The sequence below is a fragment of the Saccopteryx leptura genome, chromosome 2, assembly GCF_036850995.1.
Source record: "Saccopteryx leptura isolate mSacLep1 chromosome 2, mSacLep1_pri_phased_curated, whole genome shotgun sequence".
Classification (NCBI taxonomy): domain Eukaryota; kingdom Metazoa; phylum Chordata; class Mammalia; order Chiroptera; family Emballonuridae; genus Saccopteryx; species Saccopteryx leptura.
In genome coordinates, this window is record NC_089504.1 from 5,991,179 (window position 1) to 6,007,813 (window position 16,635).

Consider the following 16,635-nt stretch of genomic DNA (forward strand, 5'->3'; position numbering starts at 1 on the left):
CTGGTTGGAGGTCACTATTCTTAGCCCCATGAATGGGTAGTGTAATTGAGGCACAGAGAAGTGAAGTCACGGCTACAGGTCACCCTTCTTAGCCGGGGGAGAACTCTGGTGACGGGCAGGAAAGTGCTATGCAGGCTGTAGAGGTGGTGACAACCTAAAGAATCATCTGAGCAATCAGAAGAGGCCTAGGGTTGTCCCAGATGTCCCCACCCAAGGCGCCAGGCCCCTCCTCGCCTCTGTCCTGCGGATGGTCAGCGAGCCATTCTGCAGGCGGTGCCGGAGACGGCTGCCCCGCAGTGGAAGGCCATCCTTGATCCAGTGGATGTCAGGCGCCGGGTCTCCATGGACCACACAGTCCAGTCGGATGCTGCCCCCCACAGGTTCCACCAGGTAGGAGAAGGCCTCCCCTTGTAGGACAGGGGCCTCTGCAAAAGTGACATCAGACAAGGGGTCAGAAAGGACGTTCCCTTCAGGCTCAGCACGGCCGTCTATAGTCGACGCCTCAGGGATGGCAAACAGCTTTCACGTTGTGGGTCAAGTGGAACGACTGGCAGCAGCTGCCAGGAACACTGCGCTCAGGAGGATTTGAAGCTGTGCAGGAATAGTGCTGTGATAGACTAGTGATGTCTGAGACAGGTACAGGATGGAAGGCACTGTAACGAGTGTCATATACCCGCTCTCGGGGACAGATGACCCCAACTGCAGAGTGCCTGCTGGGGACTTTGGAAAACAAGGACCATGTGATCATTAGGACACCTCTGTTGTCCACTCAAATCTGATACCACTCTTGGATGGCTGTACTGGTTTCTACCCTTCCTGGTTTCCTGAGGTTGAATCCACCTACAGCTGGGGCCGTGCCCTGGCGTCTGGGGCTGCTCATCGCCTTCCATCAAACCCCATGTCACCCCTCCTGAAGTTGAGCAAAACAACACATGGTGTCACCAAGGGTTACTGTGCTGGTCCCAGCTGAGCAGGGCACAACGCATATGCCTGCCTCTAACACCAGCACTGTCCAGCTGAGAAAATCCTGCAGGCTGATTGGTCAGATCTCTTACTTTACCTGCAGCCAGGTTGTCTGGGGAGATTAAAAAAATACTGATGCTGGGGCCCCACCCCAGGGAGGCTGTTACTGAGTCGGGGTGGACCCCGGGCCTCAGCATTGTATAAAGCCCTGGGGGGTTCTAATGCACAGCCAGAATGGAGAATTGCTAGTTCAGAGGTCAGAAGGCCAGCTTCGTAGGTTTTCATAAAAAACAACAACAACAATCGGCCGAGGTCAGCAGGTGCCAGAGAAAAGCCACGTGGCTTGTGCCTTACCCTTCACGTGAACGAAGCTGGCCGCCTGCACGCGGCCCACTGTGTTCTCGGCCCAGCAGGCGTAGGTCCCACCATCCTCTCTGGTGACGGCCACCTTCTGCAGCGTGCTGCCCCCGTCCTGCTCAGACACCCCGTCTGTGGCAGAGCAAGAGACGTCTCAGGGGGCGCTGAGCCCAGGGTGTCAGGGGACCCAGCCCTGAATACTTAACTCAGGCCTGAATATCCGGCCAGAGGACAGGTGGCCCTGCTCCCTGGGGGGCGCCTGCACGGGGCGGCACAGGCTGTCTTAGAGAGGGTGGTGGCAGAACCTGTCTTTTCTCACTGCCAGGTCCACACTGGGAGCGGGGTGGGTGGTCAAGGGTAGGTCTTCGGGGGCCTGTTAACACAGGCCTGCCGCAGGACCCTGGCTGTCCCCATGTGAAGATGAAGAAGCAGGGCTCGGAGATGCTGAATCCCCCCTCACCCCGAGTTCTCTCCCCAGGAAGTGGTGGGGAAAAGCCTCTCACGGGTTTAGGAGGGCCCAAGAAGATCGTTTTGCAGTGACTCTTGCATCTCAACACTTCCGCAGACATTTATTGAACACCTACTTTGTATCTGCAGCCCCTGTGCCTCCCTGCACATCGGCTGGGGCCCAGGCAGGGAGACAGAGCCCGGGAAGGGGGTTTGCTGAGGGGCCCACAATGGGCGCTGCAGGCCCCTCTCCTGGCTCTGAGGTCTCTGCGTTGAGTCCGTTTTGCAGCTGGCTGTTCGCCAGGTCTGATATGTGACTGTCACATATGGCCAAACATGGGTTTGCCCCATCCGCCCTGCACAGGACGAAGTCTGGAGACCCAGAACCCACACAGCCCTGACTAGCACCCTCTTCCTCGCCACCAGCTGGGGCACCACACGCCCGCCCTGCTCCACCTCCCCGAGTCCCGGGTCCCGTCCACAAGCCCCGCAGCAGGTCCCGACCTGTGACTGGCCGGTTGTTAACAGTCCAGCCAATGCTGGGGGTAGGGCTGCCCCGGGCCGCACAACGAAGCCACAGCCTGTCCCCGAGGCGCAGGCTGCGGTCCCCAGGCAGGGTGGTGAAGACGGGCAGCGCCAGGATGGTGAGGTGCACACGGCGGCGGGCGCGGCCCGCAGGGTTCTCAGCTGTGCAGGTATAGGTGCCGGCATCCTGGCTCTGCGGGCAGAGGGCGGGGTCAGCCCAGGAACTGCCTCTGCCCCCAGCAGGGCCAGACCGCCCCTGGGGACCCACTGCCCTGCAGGTTCCTACAGAGCATCTAGCCCAGAGAGGCAAAGGGAGTTGCCCAAGGGCACACAGCTAGCCAACGGCACGCTTCTCCCCTGCACTTCTCCCCAGTTTCCTCTGGCTCCACGTCCTCATAATCCGAGCCGACCGTGCCATCGTCACAGTTTCTATTCACCGAGCAGCTGCTATGTACGGCCTGTGCTCAGAACTCACCCTGCACCAGCTCAGCCATGCTCACACCGGCCCGGAGGAAACTCCTACTTTCAGTCCCTTCTCCCAGAGGAAAAGTTCCACCGAGCACTCCCAGCAGGGATGGTGCACTCACCACTGCACTACCCAGCCCCCGGGTGGCAGGGTCTGAGGCGCCCTGACCCCCTCCAGGTGTGCCCACCGAGCAGCCTCGTGTCCGTCTGGAGAGCAGCCCGTTTTGTAATTACAGAATCTGCTCAGTGCTGATGGGGAAGGGGGTCGGGTTTCCGGGGTTCCCACCCCCCAGCCCTGGCTCAGCTCAATAACAACACGAGGCTGCAGTCTGGGGACTCAATGTCATTGTCATACCCCTGTCCCAGTCCGGGCTCCTGCCCTCCCCTGTGAGCTAGTCATGGAAGTCCAGGTTCAAATCTTGGTTCAGCTTGGGAACATGGGTACACTCGGGGCCTCGGTTTCTTCATCTGTACTCAGGGGTGAGAACACCTATTTCCCCAGGATCCTGGGATTAGACCACACAGAGTGCCCAACACACAGCATGACAAACGGGGGTGCTCAGCAGATGCTTGTTGCTCTCCTCGTTACCGTGGCTCCACCCCTCTGCTCCAGGCTGGGGTCTCACCTCCGAGTACTTCACCAGCAGCTCCCCGGACGGCTGGACGGCAAACTTGCCCTCAGCTCCAGACACAGGCCGGCCGTCCTTCTCCCAGGTGATGTCCGGCTCGGGACTGCCGTGGGCGGTGCAGGGCAAGAGGGCGTGGGAGCCTTCGGGGGTGGACAGGTCGGAGAGGGCAGTCTCGATCACGGGAGGGACTGCGGGGACAGGAAGGTACACTCGGCTACCAGGGCTGGGCTGGAGTGGGCTGCCCCTGCCCCAGGGCCCTTGGCACACCCGTCAGCCTTCCCTTCACCACCACCTCCCGGTCACAGACCATCGCCTGTGGTCTGGACAACTGAGGGACTCGTGAGTTTGGAAAAGAGCTGTAACAAGTGACCGCACTGCATAAACACACACGTGCGTACACACACTCACAACACACAAGGACGAAAAGCTTCCAGACAGAGGCCTCCCTAACCAGACGCCACATGGCCCCAGACCCTGCCTGACAGGAAGCCTCCAGGACCACACAACCCATGCCCTCTCCTCCTCCGGGAGGGGTTAGGCGCGGGCAGAGTGCAGGTCACCGGCTGGACAGGCACTGGTGCCACCGCAGGTCTGGCCCACACTGAACCTGCCAGGGTACTTTGTAGGTGAGGGGCCCAGGACGTCCTTATCTTTAGAGACAAGGATTGGCCAAACTAAGGAAAGGAGACGTTCAATCGTGTGTTTGCGCAGAAGGGACAGACAGGGCTATTGCTACAGGAAAGCCAGAATGAACGAGGATGACGAGATTAGCGTCCATGAGGGGCTGGGGAGGCAAGGGGACCAGGGTTATTATCTGAAGTCAGGCGGGAAGACACAGAGGGGTGTCCCACCCACGCTCAGAGCCCGGCAGAGAAGGGACGGGCTCTCGGGAGGCTCAAAGCCCCTAGCTCGCCAGATCCACCTCGGCCCCCTCCCTGAGCCCACCTTGTATCACCAGTCGAGTTTTGCCCACGGCGCTGCCTGCGCTGTTTTGGGCGATACAAAAGTAGTTCCCGGCATCCTCTGGGCTGGCGCGGAGAATCCGCAGCTGTCCGCTGGGTAGGACCTGGGTACTCCCTCCTGGATTGGGTGGGAGGAAACCAGGGGCTGGTGGCTGGGGCTGCAGGACCCCCCGAGGAGGGCAGGAGGGTGGCTGTGGTCACAGGATGATGTGGCGGACAGAGTGAGCCTAGATGCTGGACTCAGAGCCCAGTCCCGACCTCCGAACCCAGCCACTGAGTGCTCAGGTAGAATCTGGGGCTCGGGTGGTGGAAGAGGCAGGTCGGCAGGAGCTGAGGAGGGTGCAGGGCTGTCTGGCCTGCCTGCAGACCCGCCAAGGCCACCAAGGAGGGAGGAGGACCCCAGCCCCACTCTGTCCTCCTCCCTGGTGCTGGCCTCGGCGGAGACTCACCCACGGGGATGCTGAGTCCCTCCTTCTGCCAGGTGATGCTCGGCCGGGGGACGCCCAGGGCCTTGCACGGCAACAGCACCTCCTCCTCCACCAAGGCCCGAACCAGGCTGGGCAATGGCTTCACCACAGGGGAGGCTGCAAAGGAACAGGGTCCCTGAAGACCAGGGCCCCTCCAACCGGGGGCTCTGAGCACCGGAGAGAGAGGACTTTAGAAAGAACAGGAGGTTCTGGAAGCTTTGGCATGGAAGGCACAGGTGGGCTGATTTTCCCCCGGAGTCCCCTCGGGGAGTGAGATCAGAGGAGGATCTGGCTGGCTGGTGCCGAGGGCCTCCCCTCCCTCCCCAGCCCCACCTGCCTCGAGCTCTGCCAGCTCCCTGGCCCCAGAGCTGCGGGTGTCTGAGCTCACGGACCTGGGGACCCTACCTTGCACAGTCAGGACCACATGCTTGTGAGCCACGCCCGCAGAGTTCCAAGCCGTGCAGGTGTAGCGGCCCGCGTGGATGGGGAGCGCCAGCCCGATCTCCAGGGCGCCTGGGGGGGCACGATGGGGGGCTTGGTGAGGGGCCTGGAGGCGGACGTCCTCAGTGATGCAGCCAGCCTGTCTTACACTCCCCCGCAGGGTGGTGTCTCTGGCCCAGGCTGCTCAGCCTGCCTCCTCGCCCACCTGTCAGCAGCCCGGTAGGGAACCCGTGTTCTAGGCCTGCCTCTGCTCCCTGCCTGGAGCATAGGGCCCTCAGTTTCCCCGTGTGCAATGAAGAATCAGACAGGGTGGTGTCTAGACTCTTCCGGTTGTGATGTTCCAGGATCTGCCACTGTCCTGCCTGGTGATTCTTAGCCCACCCATACTTCCCCAGGCCTCAAAACCCGCCTCCTCCAGGAAGCCTCCTGGATTACGGCCCTCTCTGTCCTTTTAACCTTTGAGTTCTCAAAGACACCACTTTACCCTTTCAAGACCACAGGCTGCACCTGCACTAGTAAGTGGTTTCTCAACTGCCTTGAAGGCCTGCTGGGTGGGCCAGGGGAGGGAAGACCACCTGGAGCTCTCACCCCCGTCCCGGGAACCTCAGCCGCTTCACAGGTTGGGCCTCCTCGTAACCACCTGTCAGCAGGAAGGTTTCTATTGCTTTGCAAGAGTTCAGAAACCACAGAACCGACCAGTGGTTCTCAGACTTAGGATTTCACTAACTAACCAACAAAATAAATTTAATTTGAATCCCCATAAAGGTGCTAACTTTTACTTTGATAAACAAAAACATTTTAAAAGCCACCATTTACCATCACTTTAGTTTCATAAAAGAAACTTTCAACACCAAAATATGAAGAAAAGCATAATCTCAGCATCAAGGACAAGCCTTCTAACCAGATAAAGCTAGCTGCACAAAAGTGTCCATATAGCTATTAGTTTTCTTACTCTGCCGCGAAGCAGCACTGAGTTGCCAACTAGCATCAGGGAACCCCTGAAGGATGGCAACAGCCCGGTGCATAGAGAGGGACACTGAGGCCCAGAGAGGGCAAGGGGTTTCTCCCAGGTCACACAGCGAGGGGATGGTAGAGCCTTGCTCTACAACGCGGGCCCTGTGGGCTCCTCTCACACCCTCTGCCCGGCCCCGTCTCCCCTCAGCGGCAGCTGCCCTGTGGTTCCCCTACTCACCCGAAGGCCAGACACGATAGCCACTCCCCCGCAGCCCCAAGGGGATGCCTGCCTTGCTCCAGGACACCACCGGGGCTGGCACGCCTGTGCTGTGGCACGTGAGGACCACAGGGGCCATCCTGGTCGCGGTGAAGTCCGTCTGGTCGTCGGCAATGGTCGGGGGCACTGAAACATAAGAGCTGGCGTGAGGCCCCGCTGAGGCTGCTGGGGAACCCACCGGCATGGGCCAGGCGGCTTGAAAACCGTGACAGAGACTAAGGCCCACGGTGACAGCGGCGACGAAGGGCCCGGAGGGAGGCGCTGCAGAGAGAGAAGTCACATGGGCTCACTCGGGAAATATTTTTTGCTGGTCGTGGGGTAGTTATGAACTGTTTTCCATAGGGGTACTGACTGGCCAGGCGGCGCTGGGAGCTGCGAGGTGGGGGCAGCTCGGAGCAGGGGAGGTGGCCTTGAACCTGAGACTTGAAGAAGCAGGTGTTGGATGGGTGAAGGGTGAAGGGCGAAGGGAAAAGTGTTCACGGCAGAGGGAACGGTACGTGTGAAGGCCCAGCAGTGAGGAACAGAAGGGTAGACATCAGACTGGTTCCCCAAGCAAGGCAGACCAGGGGGGTGAGCTTAACCTGGGTGTTCAGGGTGGTCAGTGGAGCCAGCCTACAGGGGGCCCTGTGGGCCCAGGTGACACCTCGCATTCTGTCCTGAGGACAGGAGGCAGTAGAGCAGCAGTTCTCAACCTGTGGGTCGCGACCCCGGCGGGGGTCGAACGACCAAAGCACAGGGGTCGCCTAAAGCCATCGGAAATACATATTTTATTTAAAAATGTATTGTATAATAAATATGTATTTTCCGATGATTGAGAACCGCTGCAGTAGAGGAAGGAATTTTAACCAGGGGTGATGACAAGGTCAGATTTGGGTTTAGAACATCCTGAATTGGGAGCAGTCTCTCCTGTGAGCTCACACAGGCCAGGAACTGTGCTGGAGTCAGGGTTAGTCAGTGTGGGTAGGGCGGGATCAGAGAGGGCCTCCTGGAGGAGGTGGCCTATGCAGCACAGGAAGGCTGAGAGACAAGCAGCTCAAGCCACTGCTGATGAAGAGTAGGTCACTGCCCCCATCCGGGCTTCCTCCCTGGCTCCGCCCCCAACTCACCCTGGACGGTCACGTGGTACAGCCTGCGGGCCTCGCCCACCTCATTGTTCACCACGCACTCAAACTGGGCGGAGTCCTGGGGGCTGGGGGCTGCGAGGAGCAGGGCGTTTGAGGGCAGGAGCCTGGGAGGGGCGGACGGACAGACAGACACAGACAGGCTATTGACTGCTAAGTGACGGGCCTGGCTGACTTGAGACCAGCCAGCCATGTCCTCCCTGCCCTGGGAATCTGGAAGGGGGTTGGGGGAGGGGTTGTCTCATAACTATTCTTTCCTGCATCTGTCCCCCAGCCGACTCTAGAAGTTGTTTCCACCCCCAGAAGTCTAGTTTGGGGCTGGTTCTCATTTTCATGCCTGTCTCTCTGTAGCCAGGCATGGTCCCTCCACGCACCCTCTGTGATAATGCCCCTGACAGTAGCCACACCCACCCCCTCATCAGACTGCTGTGTCTACTAAACTGCTGTGGCCACAGGCTCCATGATGACCTGCCCCAAACACAGCAAGTCCTCGGTGCGTTCACTGGTCAACTGTCTCCCTTCACGCTCCCAGTGACCGCTCCAGGCTCAGTGCGTTCACTGGTCAACTGTCTCCCTTCATGCTCCCAGTGACCGCTCCAGGCTCAGTGCGTTCACTGGTCAACTGTCTCCCTTCATGTTCCCAGTGACCGCTCCAGGCTCAGTGCGTTCACTGGTCAACTGTCTCCCTTCATGCTCCCAGTGACCGCTCCAGGCTCAGTGCGTTCACTGGTCAACTGTCTCCCTTCACGCTCCCAGTGACCACTCCAGGCTCAGTGCGTTCACTGGTCAACTGTCTCCCTCATGCTCCCAGTGACCACTCCAGGCTCAGTGCGTTCACTGGTCAACTGTCTCCCTCATGCTCCCAGTGACCGCTCCAGGCTCAGTGCGCTCACTGGTCAACTGTCTCCCTCATGCTCCCAGTGACTGCTCCAGGCTCAGTGCGTTCACTGGTCAACTGTCTCCCTCATGCTCCCAGTGACCGCTCCAGGGTCAGCGCGTTCACTGGTCAACGGTCTCCCTTCATGTTCCCAGTGACTGCTCCAGGCTCAGTGCGTTCACTGGTCAACTGTCTCCCTTCATGCTCCCAGTGACCGCTCCAGGCTCAGTGCGTTCACTGGTCAACTGTCTCCCTTCACGCTCCCAGTGACCACTCCAGGCTCAGTGCGTTCACTGGTCAACTGTCTCCCTCATGCTCCCAGTGACCACTCCAGGCTCAGTGCGTTCACTGGTCAACTGTCTCCCTCATGCTCCCAGTGACCGCTCCAGGCTCAGTGCGTTCACTGGTCAACTGTCTCCCTCATGCTCCCAGTGACCGCTCCAGGCTCAGTGCGCTCACTGGTCAACTGTCTCCCTCATGCTCCCAGTGACCGCTCCAGGCTCAGTGCGTTCACTGGTCAACTGTCTCCCTCATGCTCCCAGTGACCGCTCCAGGGTCAGCGCGTTCACTGGTCAACGGTCTCCCTTCATGCTCCCAGTGACCGCTCCAGGCTCAGTGCGTTCACTGGTCAACTGTCTCCCTTCATGCTCCCAGTGACCGCTCCAGGGTCAGCGCGTTCACTGGTCAACGGTCTCCCTTCATGCTCCCAGTGACCGCTCCAGGGTCAGTGCGTTCACTGGTCAACGGTCTCCCTTCATGCTCCCAGTGACCGCTCCAGGCTCAGTGCGTTCACTGGTCAACTGTCTCCCTTCATGCTCCCAGTGACTGCTCCAGGGTCAGCCACACTGGAAAAGCAGACAGCAAGGCTCCTGCAGCGGCTCTGGGCCAGGCTCCGCCAGCATGAACTTGGGCTTCCAAAAATGGTTTTAAACAGTGACTGTCCTGGCCTTAAAGGCCCTACGTTTTCTGTTTGGCTGTGTCTCAAATGCCCCCACCACCTGCCAGACATCTCAGTGTGAAGACCCCGTGTTCCCCCGAGGCCAGGACATGCGTTCTGGTGATGACTCGGCTGAGCCTCCTTTCTGCCCTGGGTCACACCCTCTGTGAGATGGGCATGCCCTGCCCCACCCCGAGAGACTCAGGATACGACCAGAAGGACCGCTCGGTACCGGTAGGCGCCCTGCTGCGGGCGGAAGTCCAGCTTCTGTCCGTCCTTCCACCAGACCACGAGGGGCTTGGGAGAGCCACTGGCCTCGCAGGGCAGTGAGGTGGGAGCGTGGGCTGTCAGAGTCAGGTTGGAGGAGCTGGGGGCGATGGCAGGAGGCTCTGGGAAGAGAGCAGTGGTCAGGAGACAGAGTGCAGGATGGGGGAGGCTGGGGTGTACTCCCACTACCTCAACACGCCCCCAGCAAGTGGGGGGAGGGAGGCAGGAGAAGCTCCCCTTTGGGGATCTCCCGGGGGGCCTTTGCTCACCCTGGAGGTGGGCATCCACTTAAGCACCTCTCCTGGAGTGAGGCCTGCAGGGCTGCCAAGCCCCCCTCCCCACCCCAGCCACCCGAGACCAGGGCCCAGCAGCACCCCTCCACCAAGGTGACGGACGAGAGTGAGGACACCAGATCAGAGCGCCCGGTTTGGTGACTCTGAATCTCACCCTTTCAAGTGCTGTATATATTTTTGCATATTTTATCATTCATTCAGTATAAAGGTGTCTCAATGAGTGCACATAATATATACATAAAAATACATATGCATCTTTTGAGTGTGATGCTAAAATCCTTTTACTAATGGGCTTTGTGGTAAAAAAAAAACATTTGGAGACCCTTGCTGTTGGTTTCTGACAGCTAGACCAGGGGTCCCCAAACTTTGTACACAGGGGGCCAGTTCACTGTCCCTCAGACCATTGGAGGGCCGGACTATAAAAAAAACTATGAACAAATCCCTATGCACACTGCACATATCTTATTTTAAAGTAAAAAAACAAAATGGGAACAAATATAACATTTAAAATAAAGAACAAGTAAATTTAAATCAACAAACTGACCAGTATTTCAATGGGAACTATGCTCCTCTCACTGACCACCAATGAAAGAGGTGCCCCTTTTGGAAGTGCGGTGGGGGCCGGATAAATGGCCTCAGGGGGCCGCATGTGGCCCGCGGGCTGTAGTTTGGGGACCCCTGAGCTAGACTGTCCCAGAAACTAAGCAGGGCCCGGCCCAGAGACGGGGTGGATGCTGAAGGCAAGGAACACACCTTCCCTCGTCCACCTACCAAAGACCCGGAGGTCACGGCCTTGCCGATCAGAGCCCGCGGAGTTGGACGCCAGGCAGAGGTAGTGGCCGGCGTCCTGGGCAAGGACTGGCTGGATCCTCAGGGAACCCTCAGGCAGAACCTGCAACCTGGAAGCAGAAGGAGGGGTTGCCATGGAGACTGGCACACCAGTGCGACCCTGGGCCCTGGCTTTCCTAGCAAGAGGGTGCTAACTCAGGAGTCCTGCATCTGTGCAGCCGAAGTCCGTGAGGCCACAGCCATGGGCCCCAACCCAGCACCAGAAAGGGCAAGAGAGGCTGCTTCGGGCCTGCTGTGTTCCCATATGGGTGCAGCCTCTCCCCAGGAGTCAGCAGGCATGGGTACCCCCACCCTTCCGAGAATGGCCCCTAGATCTGAGAATTGCCCCTTCCCAAGGACCATGTCTATTCTGTGTAACCCCGCCCCCCCAACCACTGCCAATTGAATGGAGGAAGAACGTGTCACTCAGGCTGGGCCAATGGAATTCCCTGCCCTGGGAATTCAAAACTGGGGTTCCCAGATGGCCCTCCAAGCTCTGCACGTTTTGTGAACTGAGGACTCAAATTTAGGGACCCGGGGGGGGGACCATGTCTGCCATGTTCACAGACAAAGAAGGTATAGAAAATCGGTCTGAGAGACAGAGGCATGAAGTCCACACACACAGAAACAGAGATTAGCAACCAAGAGTCAAACCAGACGGACAGACAGCCAGCCACCAGGTGTTCTCGATGCCCTTAACAAATAGGCACGCCCATCCCTGTGTTCTGAGAAGACCCGTGTCCTGATGACAGCTACCTTCTGCTCAACAGCCCAGGTGGGTTTCTGTTTATAACCTACAAAGAGGTACCTGAGACACCCCGCTTCCATTGCTCACCTGGGGTTCCCAGGAACCAGGGGGGCCCCGTCCTTGCGCCAGCTCACGAGGGGTGGGGGGGCCCCATCTGCCTGGCAGGGCAGCAGGACCGTCTGGTTCACGGAGGCATTCACTGCGGGTGGTCCCGGCTGGATGGTAGGCACCGCTGGAGGAGGGGCACAGAGGGGGCAGGTTCTAGGGGCCCGTAGCTCTGAGGGGGTGGGCAGGGCAGGCAAGCCGGGCAGGGTGGGCCCGCTCACTGTGGATCTCCACGCGGAAGGCCACACTGGTGCTGCCCGCGGCGTTGCGGGCCGTGCAGCTGTAGTCGCCGCTGTCGGCTGTGCTCAGGGCCTGCAGCCGGAGGAACCTGCCCCGCTCAGGGAACTGGGTGTGGGCATCTACCTGCAGAGCCCCCCGGGGTGGAGAGACCCTCATCAGGGCTGGGCTGGGCCGGGCCGGGCCCCCGGCACCAGCCAAGGAGGGACCAGGGAGCGGGCAGGCCTGCCACCCCAACCTGATGCTCTGCTGAGGACCCTCCTGGGGAGTAGACTCCTGCAGGGGGAAGGCAGCACCCTGCCCCCGGAGCTCTGCCCACCAGGGAGGATGCAGAGGGGGCTGACGCTCACAGCAGGAGCTGGAACGCCCAACAGGACACCTACAACCCTCAGGCCGACAGCAGCAAACTTCCCACTTCAGGGGTGAGCACGGAGAGCCTCAGCACTGGCTCCCGGTCCCACAGCCACTAGTGTAGCTCAGTGCAGTGGGAGGGACACGGGCGCACACCAGAAGCCCTGCGTGCACCTCGCCTTGCCTCCAGGTCCCCGTCCACAATACGGGATGACCGCGCTCACAGGGGCAGACCACACCAGGAGGGCAGGTCCGCAAAGTGCTGGCGCAGCGCAGGCCCTCAGCACCTGGGGCCAGTCTGGCCAGTGTCCCTGGGTCCCCAGCCTGGCACCCACCTGCAGCAGGACGCCATCTCGGTGCCACTCGATCTCGGGAGCTGGGTCCGCCTCCACAGAGCACTCCAGCACCAGCTGTCCCGGGGCCAGGCCAACCACAGAGCGGGGGCCTCGGGGCCCGACAATGTTCGGAGGGACTGGGGGCACAGAGAGGGCATGAGTGATGGGCCCATCCCTGCAGGGCCCATCCTGCCTCCCTCTCTTGCCCATCCTCCGGCAGCCCTACCTTGAACCCTGACCCGGAAGCTCTTCTCGACTTCACCAGCAGGGTTCCGGGCCAGGCAAGTGTACAGCCCATCCTCGCCCACCTGGGGATGGAGCAGGGTGAGCGGCTGCCTCTGGCCTCAGCCTGCCCACCTCCTGACCTGGTTTTCTTCCTTCACAACTAATAATCCTGCTGGGTCTGCCATCCCACTTTTCCATCCAACTTATTCCCCTCACGGGGCTGTTTCTTCTCTATCTCACCCTTGCTTTAGGGCTAGGGCAAAGCCTGCCTCCTCCAGGAAGGTCTCCGTGACTGCACCAGCCCTCCTCTGATTAGATGGTTTCTGCATCAGCCTTGGCTCTGACCTGGCTAGGAACTCCTGAGGACATGGCCCGGGTGGGTCATCTTCACATCCTTACCCCACACAAAGAAGGGGCGTGGCCAAACCTTGCCAGATGCTGCTGCTGCTGCTGCTGCTGCTGGGCCCCTCCCCGCCCTCCCTGCCCCCAGACTCATCCCACAGCAGGTATAACAGCCGCACCTGCACAGCCTCCACCCGGAGCAGCTGCCCAGCCCCTTTGCTGTTCTCCTGGCGGCTCAGGGCCTGCCCGTCCTTATGCCAGGTGATGTTGGGTGAGGGGGTGCCCCGGGCATCACAGCGAAGCTCCAGGGGGGTGCCAGGGGTCAGTGACAGTTCTGCAGCCTGGCCCGAGTCCTCAATGTGGGGGGGATCTACAAAACAGCAACCCTGGGTCAGCTGTGGAGGCCGTGCTCAGAGCGGTGGGAGCCGGGGTTCACCCCTCCCCTCCATGCAGATGCTGAAGGCAGACAGAGCCACGAACAGGCAGGCGGGGGCTGGGTGGGAGGGACCTCAGGTGGGAGGGTCCACAGGTGGGAGGGTCCTCAGAATAAGAGAAACCACGGCCCATGTGCCTCGGACAATTATTTCCCTGGAGAAGAAGGCACAATGGACACCAATTTTTCTAATACATAACAACACTTGAAAAATCCTGTGCTTGGGACTCAGGGCTCCGCTCCCACCAGACTTCAGCGGCTCTTGCCCCTGCTTTACGTGGTTTGGGGACAAGGCTGAGGGCACAGCTCCAGGAGAATGAAACATCCCAGCTGCCTGTTCCCTGAGCCCCAGGTCTCTGGGCCACTTTCACCTCCCTCCCCGCCTCTCCATCACCCCCAAAGCCCCCCCCTTCCCTGTCCCAGGGCAGCTAGCGCTGGGGGCTGATGACCCACCCATCACCGTCAGCTGGAAATGCCTCCTCGCTTCCCCGGCCTCGCTCACGGCCACGCAGGAGTAGGTCCCTGAGTCCCCAGCTCCCACTGTCTCCAGCCGCAGGCCGGGCCCCTGCTCAAGGCTCTGGGGCAACAAGGGCTTCCCATCCTTCATCCACGAAACTAGGGGCAGAGGGTTGCCCTGGGCTTCACAGGGAAGGACCACCAGGGAGCCAGGGACCACCGCCACATCGTTCTGGAACTCCGCCGGCTCCAGGACAGGGGGCACTGTGCAGGGCAGAAGAGTGGGCACGAGTCATTTCATTCCACACCAGGCTCTCACTCCTGGACCTTGTTCCTTTCTATCTCATCCTCGACTTAGACCGCACCTCCGCTGGGAAGCCTTCCCTGAACCCCCGAGGCCAGGTGAAGTGTCCTCTCCGTGCTCCCACAGCACCCCGTCCTTCCCCTGGTAGCAGTAGTCACCTGGAATTGTGACTATCTCTTTACAGAGCTGTGTCCCGCACAATCTCCTGGTGGCAGGGGCCACCTCAGCCCACTGCTGTACCCCAGTGCCTGGCAAGGCCCTGGCACACCACAGTGCCCAGTGACTACTTGTGAGATGAGCACGTCAGACTGAGTTGCTGGGTTTGCTCACAAGGGCCTTAATTCTCAGACCCGAAGGCCCCGTGACAGGCTTATTCCCCGCCCCCAATCCGTACCGTGCACCTGCAAGGTGAAGTTTCTGTCGGCCACGCCAGCTGGGCTTGCAGCCACACAGGTGAAGAGGCCGGAATCTGCCCACTGCACCTGGGAAATCCTGAACCCCCCCCCCCCCCCAGAAAAGGGAGAGAGAGGAAAGAGAGAAGGAGGCAGGCTCAGTGGGAAAGGTCCTCCCCTTTTCCATCCTCTCTCAAAGGCTTGCCAGCCGAATGGGCAGCTCTGAAACACAAACTTGAACAAGTCCAGCCTCTGCTGAAACCCCGTTCCCGGCTCCCTAACAGCTTCAGAGTACAGACCCAGACTCCTGGCTCGGCCCAGCCCGGCCCAGGCGCCTTCTCTGACCTGTCCCACTCCCGCTTCTGAAGCTCCCTGTCCCGTCCAAGGCCAGTCTGCTTGCCCCACCCCCTTCCCTCTCGACAAGTCCTCCCGTCTGCAGGGCTCACCGGAGTCGTCTCCACTGCCTGTTCCCCCACTTTCTCCTGAACCCCCTTTCACTCCAACCACTCCTCCTGGGCTGCTCTTGTCCCCGTCCCGATGACCCTTTTACGCTGCCCTAACCCTCGCCTGCAGCCAGTCCTGGCCCCCAACACCACCTGTTGGCCAACAGTCCCCAAACGTCTATCTCCTGAACTGAGCAGAGTAACAAACGCCCGGCTGCCTCACCAGGATGGCTGCCGTAGCCTCTGACTGCCCTCCTGCTCGGCCCCTGACCCCGTAGCCTCTGACTGCCCTCCCTGCTCGGCCCCTGACCCCCGTAGCCTCTGACTGCCCTCCCTGCTCGGCCCCTGACCCCCGTAGCCTCTGACTGCCCTCCCTGCTCGGCCCCTGACCCCCGTAGCCTCTGACTGCCCTCCCTGCTCGGCCCCTGACCCCACAGTCTGTTGTCCACACGGCAGCAAGAGAACTGTCTCCAGGGGTCTCCAAACTTTTTACACAGGGGGCCAGTTCACTGTCCCTCAGACCATTGGAGGGCTGCCAAATACAGTGCTCCTCTCACTGACCACCAATGAAAGAGGTGCCCCTTCCAGAAGTGCAGTGGGGGCTGGATAAATGGCCTCAGGGGGCCGCATTGCGGCCCGCGGGCCGTAGTTTGGGGACGCCTGGCTCATGACTCGAAAGAGTTGAAGGCGAAGACTCGGGCAGATATCGGTACGCCAGTGTTCACTGCAGCACCGTTCACATCAGCCAAAGGAGGAAGCGGTCTAAGTGTCCGTCAACAGGTAACGGATAAGCGGGATAAGCGAGATGTGGTCCAGCCACACGATGGAATATTAGCCTTGAAAAGGAAGGAAACCATGACACCTGCGGCCACATGGATGAATCTGGATGGCCTTATGCTGAGTGGAGTAGACCAGTCACAGACGGACAAATCCTGGGTGACTCCACTCATATGAGGTCCCCAGAGCGGTCACATCCATAGAGACAGAGAGGACTGTGGGCGCCAGGGGCTGGGGGGGGGGGGGGAGGGGATGAGAGTTAGCGTTTCATGGGGACCGAGTTTCAATTTGGGGAGATGAAAAAGTTCCGGAGGTGGGTGGAGGTGATGGTTACACAACAGTGTGAGTGTCCTTAATGCTACTCTGTACTTAACAACAGTTAAAACTGTACACTTAATTACATACTCAGAACAATGAAAATGGTAACTTTTATATTATGTGCATTTTACCACCACCACAACACCAAAAAAATGTAAGGCACATCATGATGCCTCTCGGGGTTCCCTCTCCTCAGGAAAACACACGTCTTTCCAAAGACTACAAGGTCTGGGTCACCTGACCGCCCTCCCTCACACACACACCCCTCCCCTCGCCACTCTGTTCCTTGAACGCACAGGCACATGCGCACCTCGGGGCCTTGGAACCTGCTGCTCCCACTGCCCAATGCTCTTGCCCAC

General features: G+C 59.8%; 1 protein-coding gene across 2 annotated transcripts in view; it reads right to left on the reverse strand.

Annotated features, from left to right (window-relative positions):
• Positions 1 to 16,635, reverse strand: part of HMCN2 (hemicentin 2) — a 150,407-nt gene that overhangs the window by 19,604 nt on the left and 114,168 nt on the right. For both annotated transcript variants that reach the window (XM_066366902.1, XM_066366900.1), the window contains exons 67-84: positions 14,741 to 14,838; positions 14,040 to 14,306; positions 13,333 to 13,523; positions 12,813 to 12,894; positions 12,587 to 12,723; positions 11,885 to 12,026; positions 11,646 to 11,790; positions 10,754 to 10,881; positions 9,655 to 9,811; positions 7,594 to 7,715; positions 6,449 to 6,613; positions 5,221 to 5,328; positions 4,798 to 4,932; positions 4,332 to 4,466; positions 3,384 to 3,574; positions 2,272 to 2,485; positions 1,318 to 1,452; positions 235 to 425 (exon numbers count right to left, since the gene is read on the reverse strand). In XM_066366902.1, coding sequence (XP_066222999.1) covers positions 235 to 425; positions 1,318 to 1,452; positions 2,272 to 2,485; positions 3,384 to 3,574; positions 4,332 to 4,466; positions 4,798 to 4,932; positions 5,221 to 5,328; positions 6,449 to 6,613; positions 7,594 to 7,715; positions 9,655 to 9,811; positions 10,754 to 10,881; positions 11,646 to 11,790; positions 11,885 to 12,026; positions 12,587 to 12,723; positions 12,813 to 12,894; positions 13,333 to 13,523; positions 14,040 to 14,306; positions 14,741 to 14,838 — 2,743 coding nt within the window. The remainder of the gene's footprint in view (positions 1 to 234; positions 426 to 1,317; positions 1,453 to 2,271; positions 2,486 to 3,383; positions 3,575 to 4,331; positions 4,467 to 4,797; positions 4,933 to 5,220; positions 5,329 to 6,448; positions 6,614 to 7,593; positions 7,716 to 9,654; positions 9,812 to 10,753; positions 10,882 to 11,645; positions 11,791 to 11,884; positions 12,027 to 12,586; positions 12,724 to 12,812; positions 12,895 to 13,332; positions 13,524 to 14,039; positions 14,307 to 14,740; positions 14,839 to 16,635) is intronic.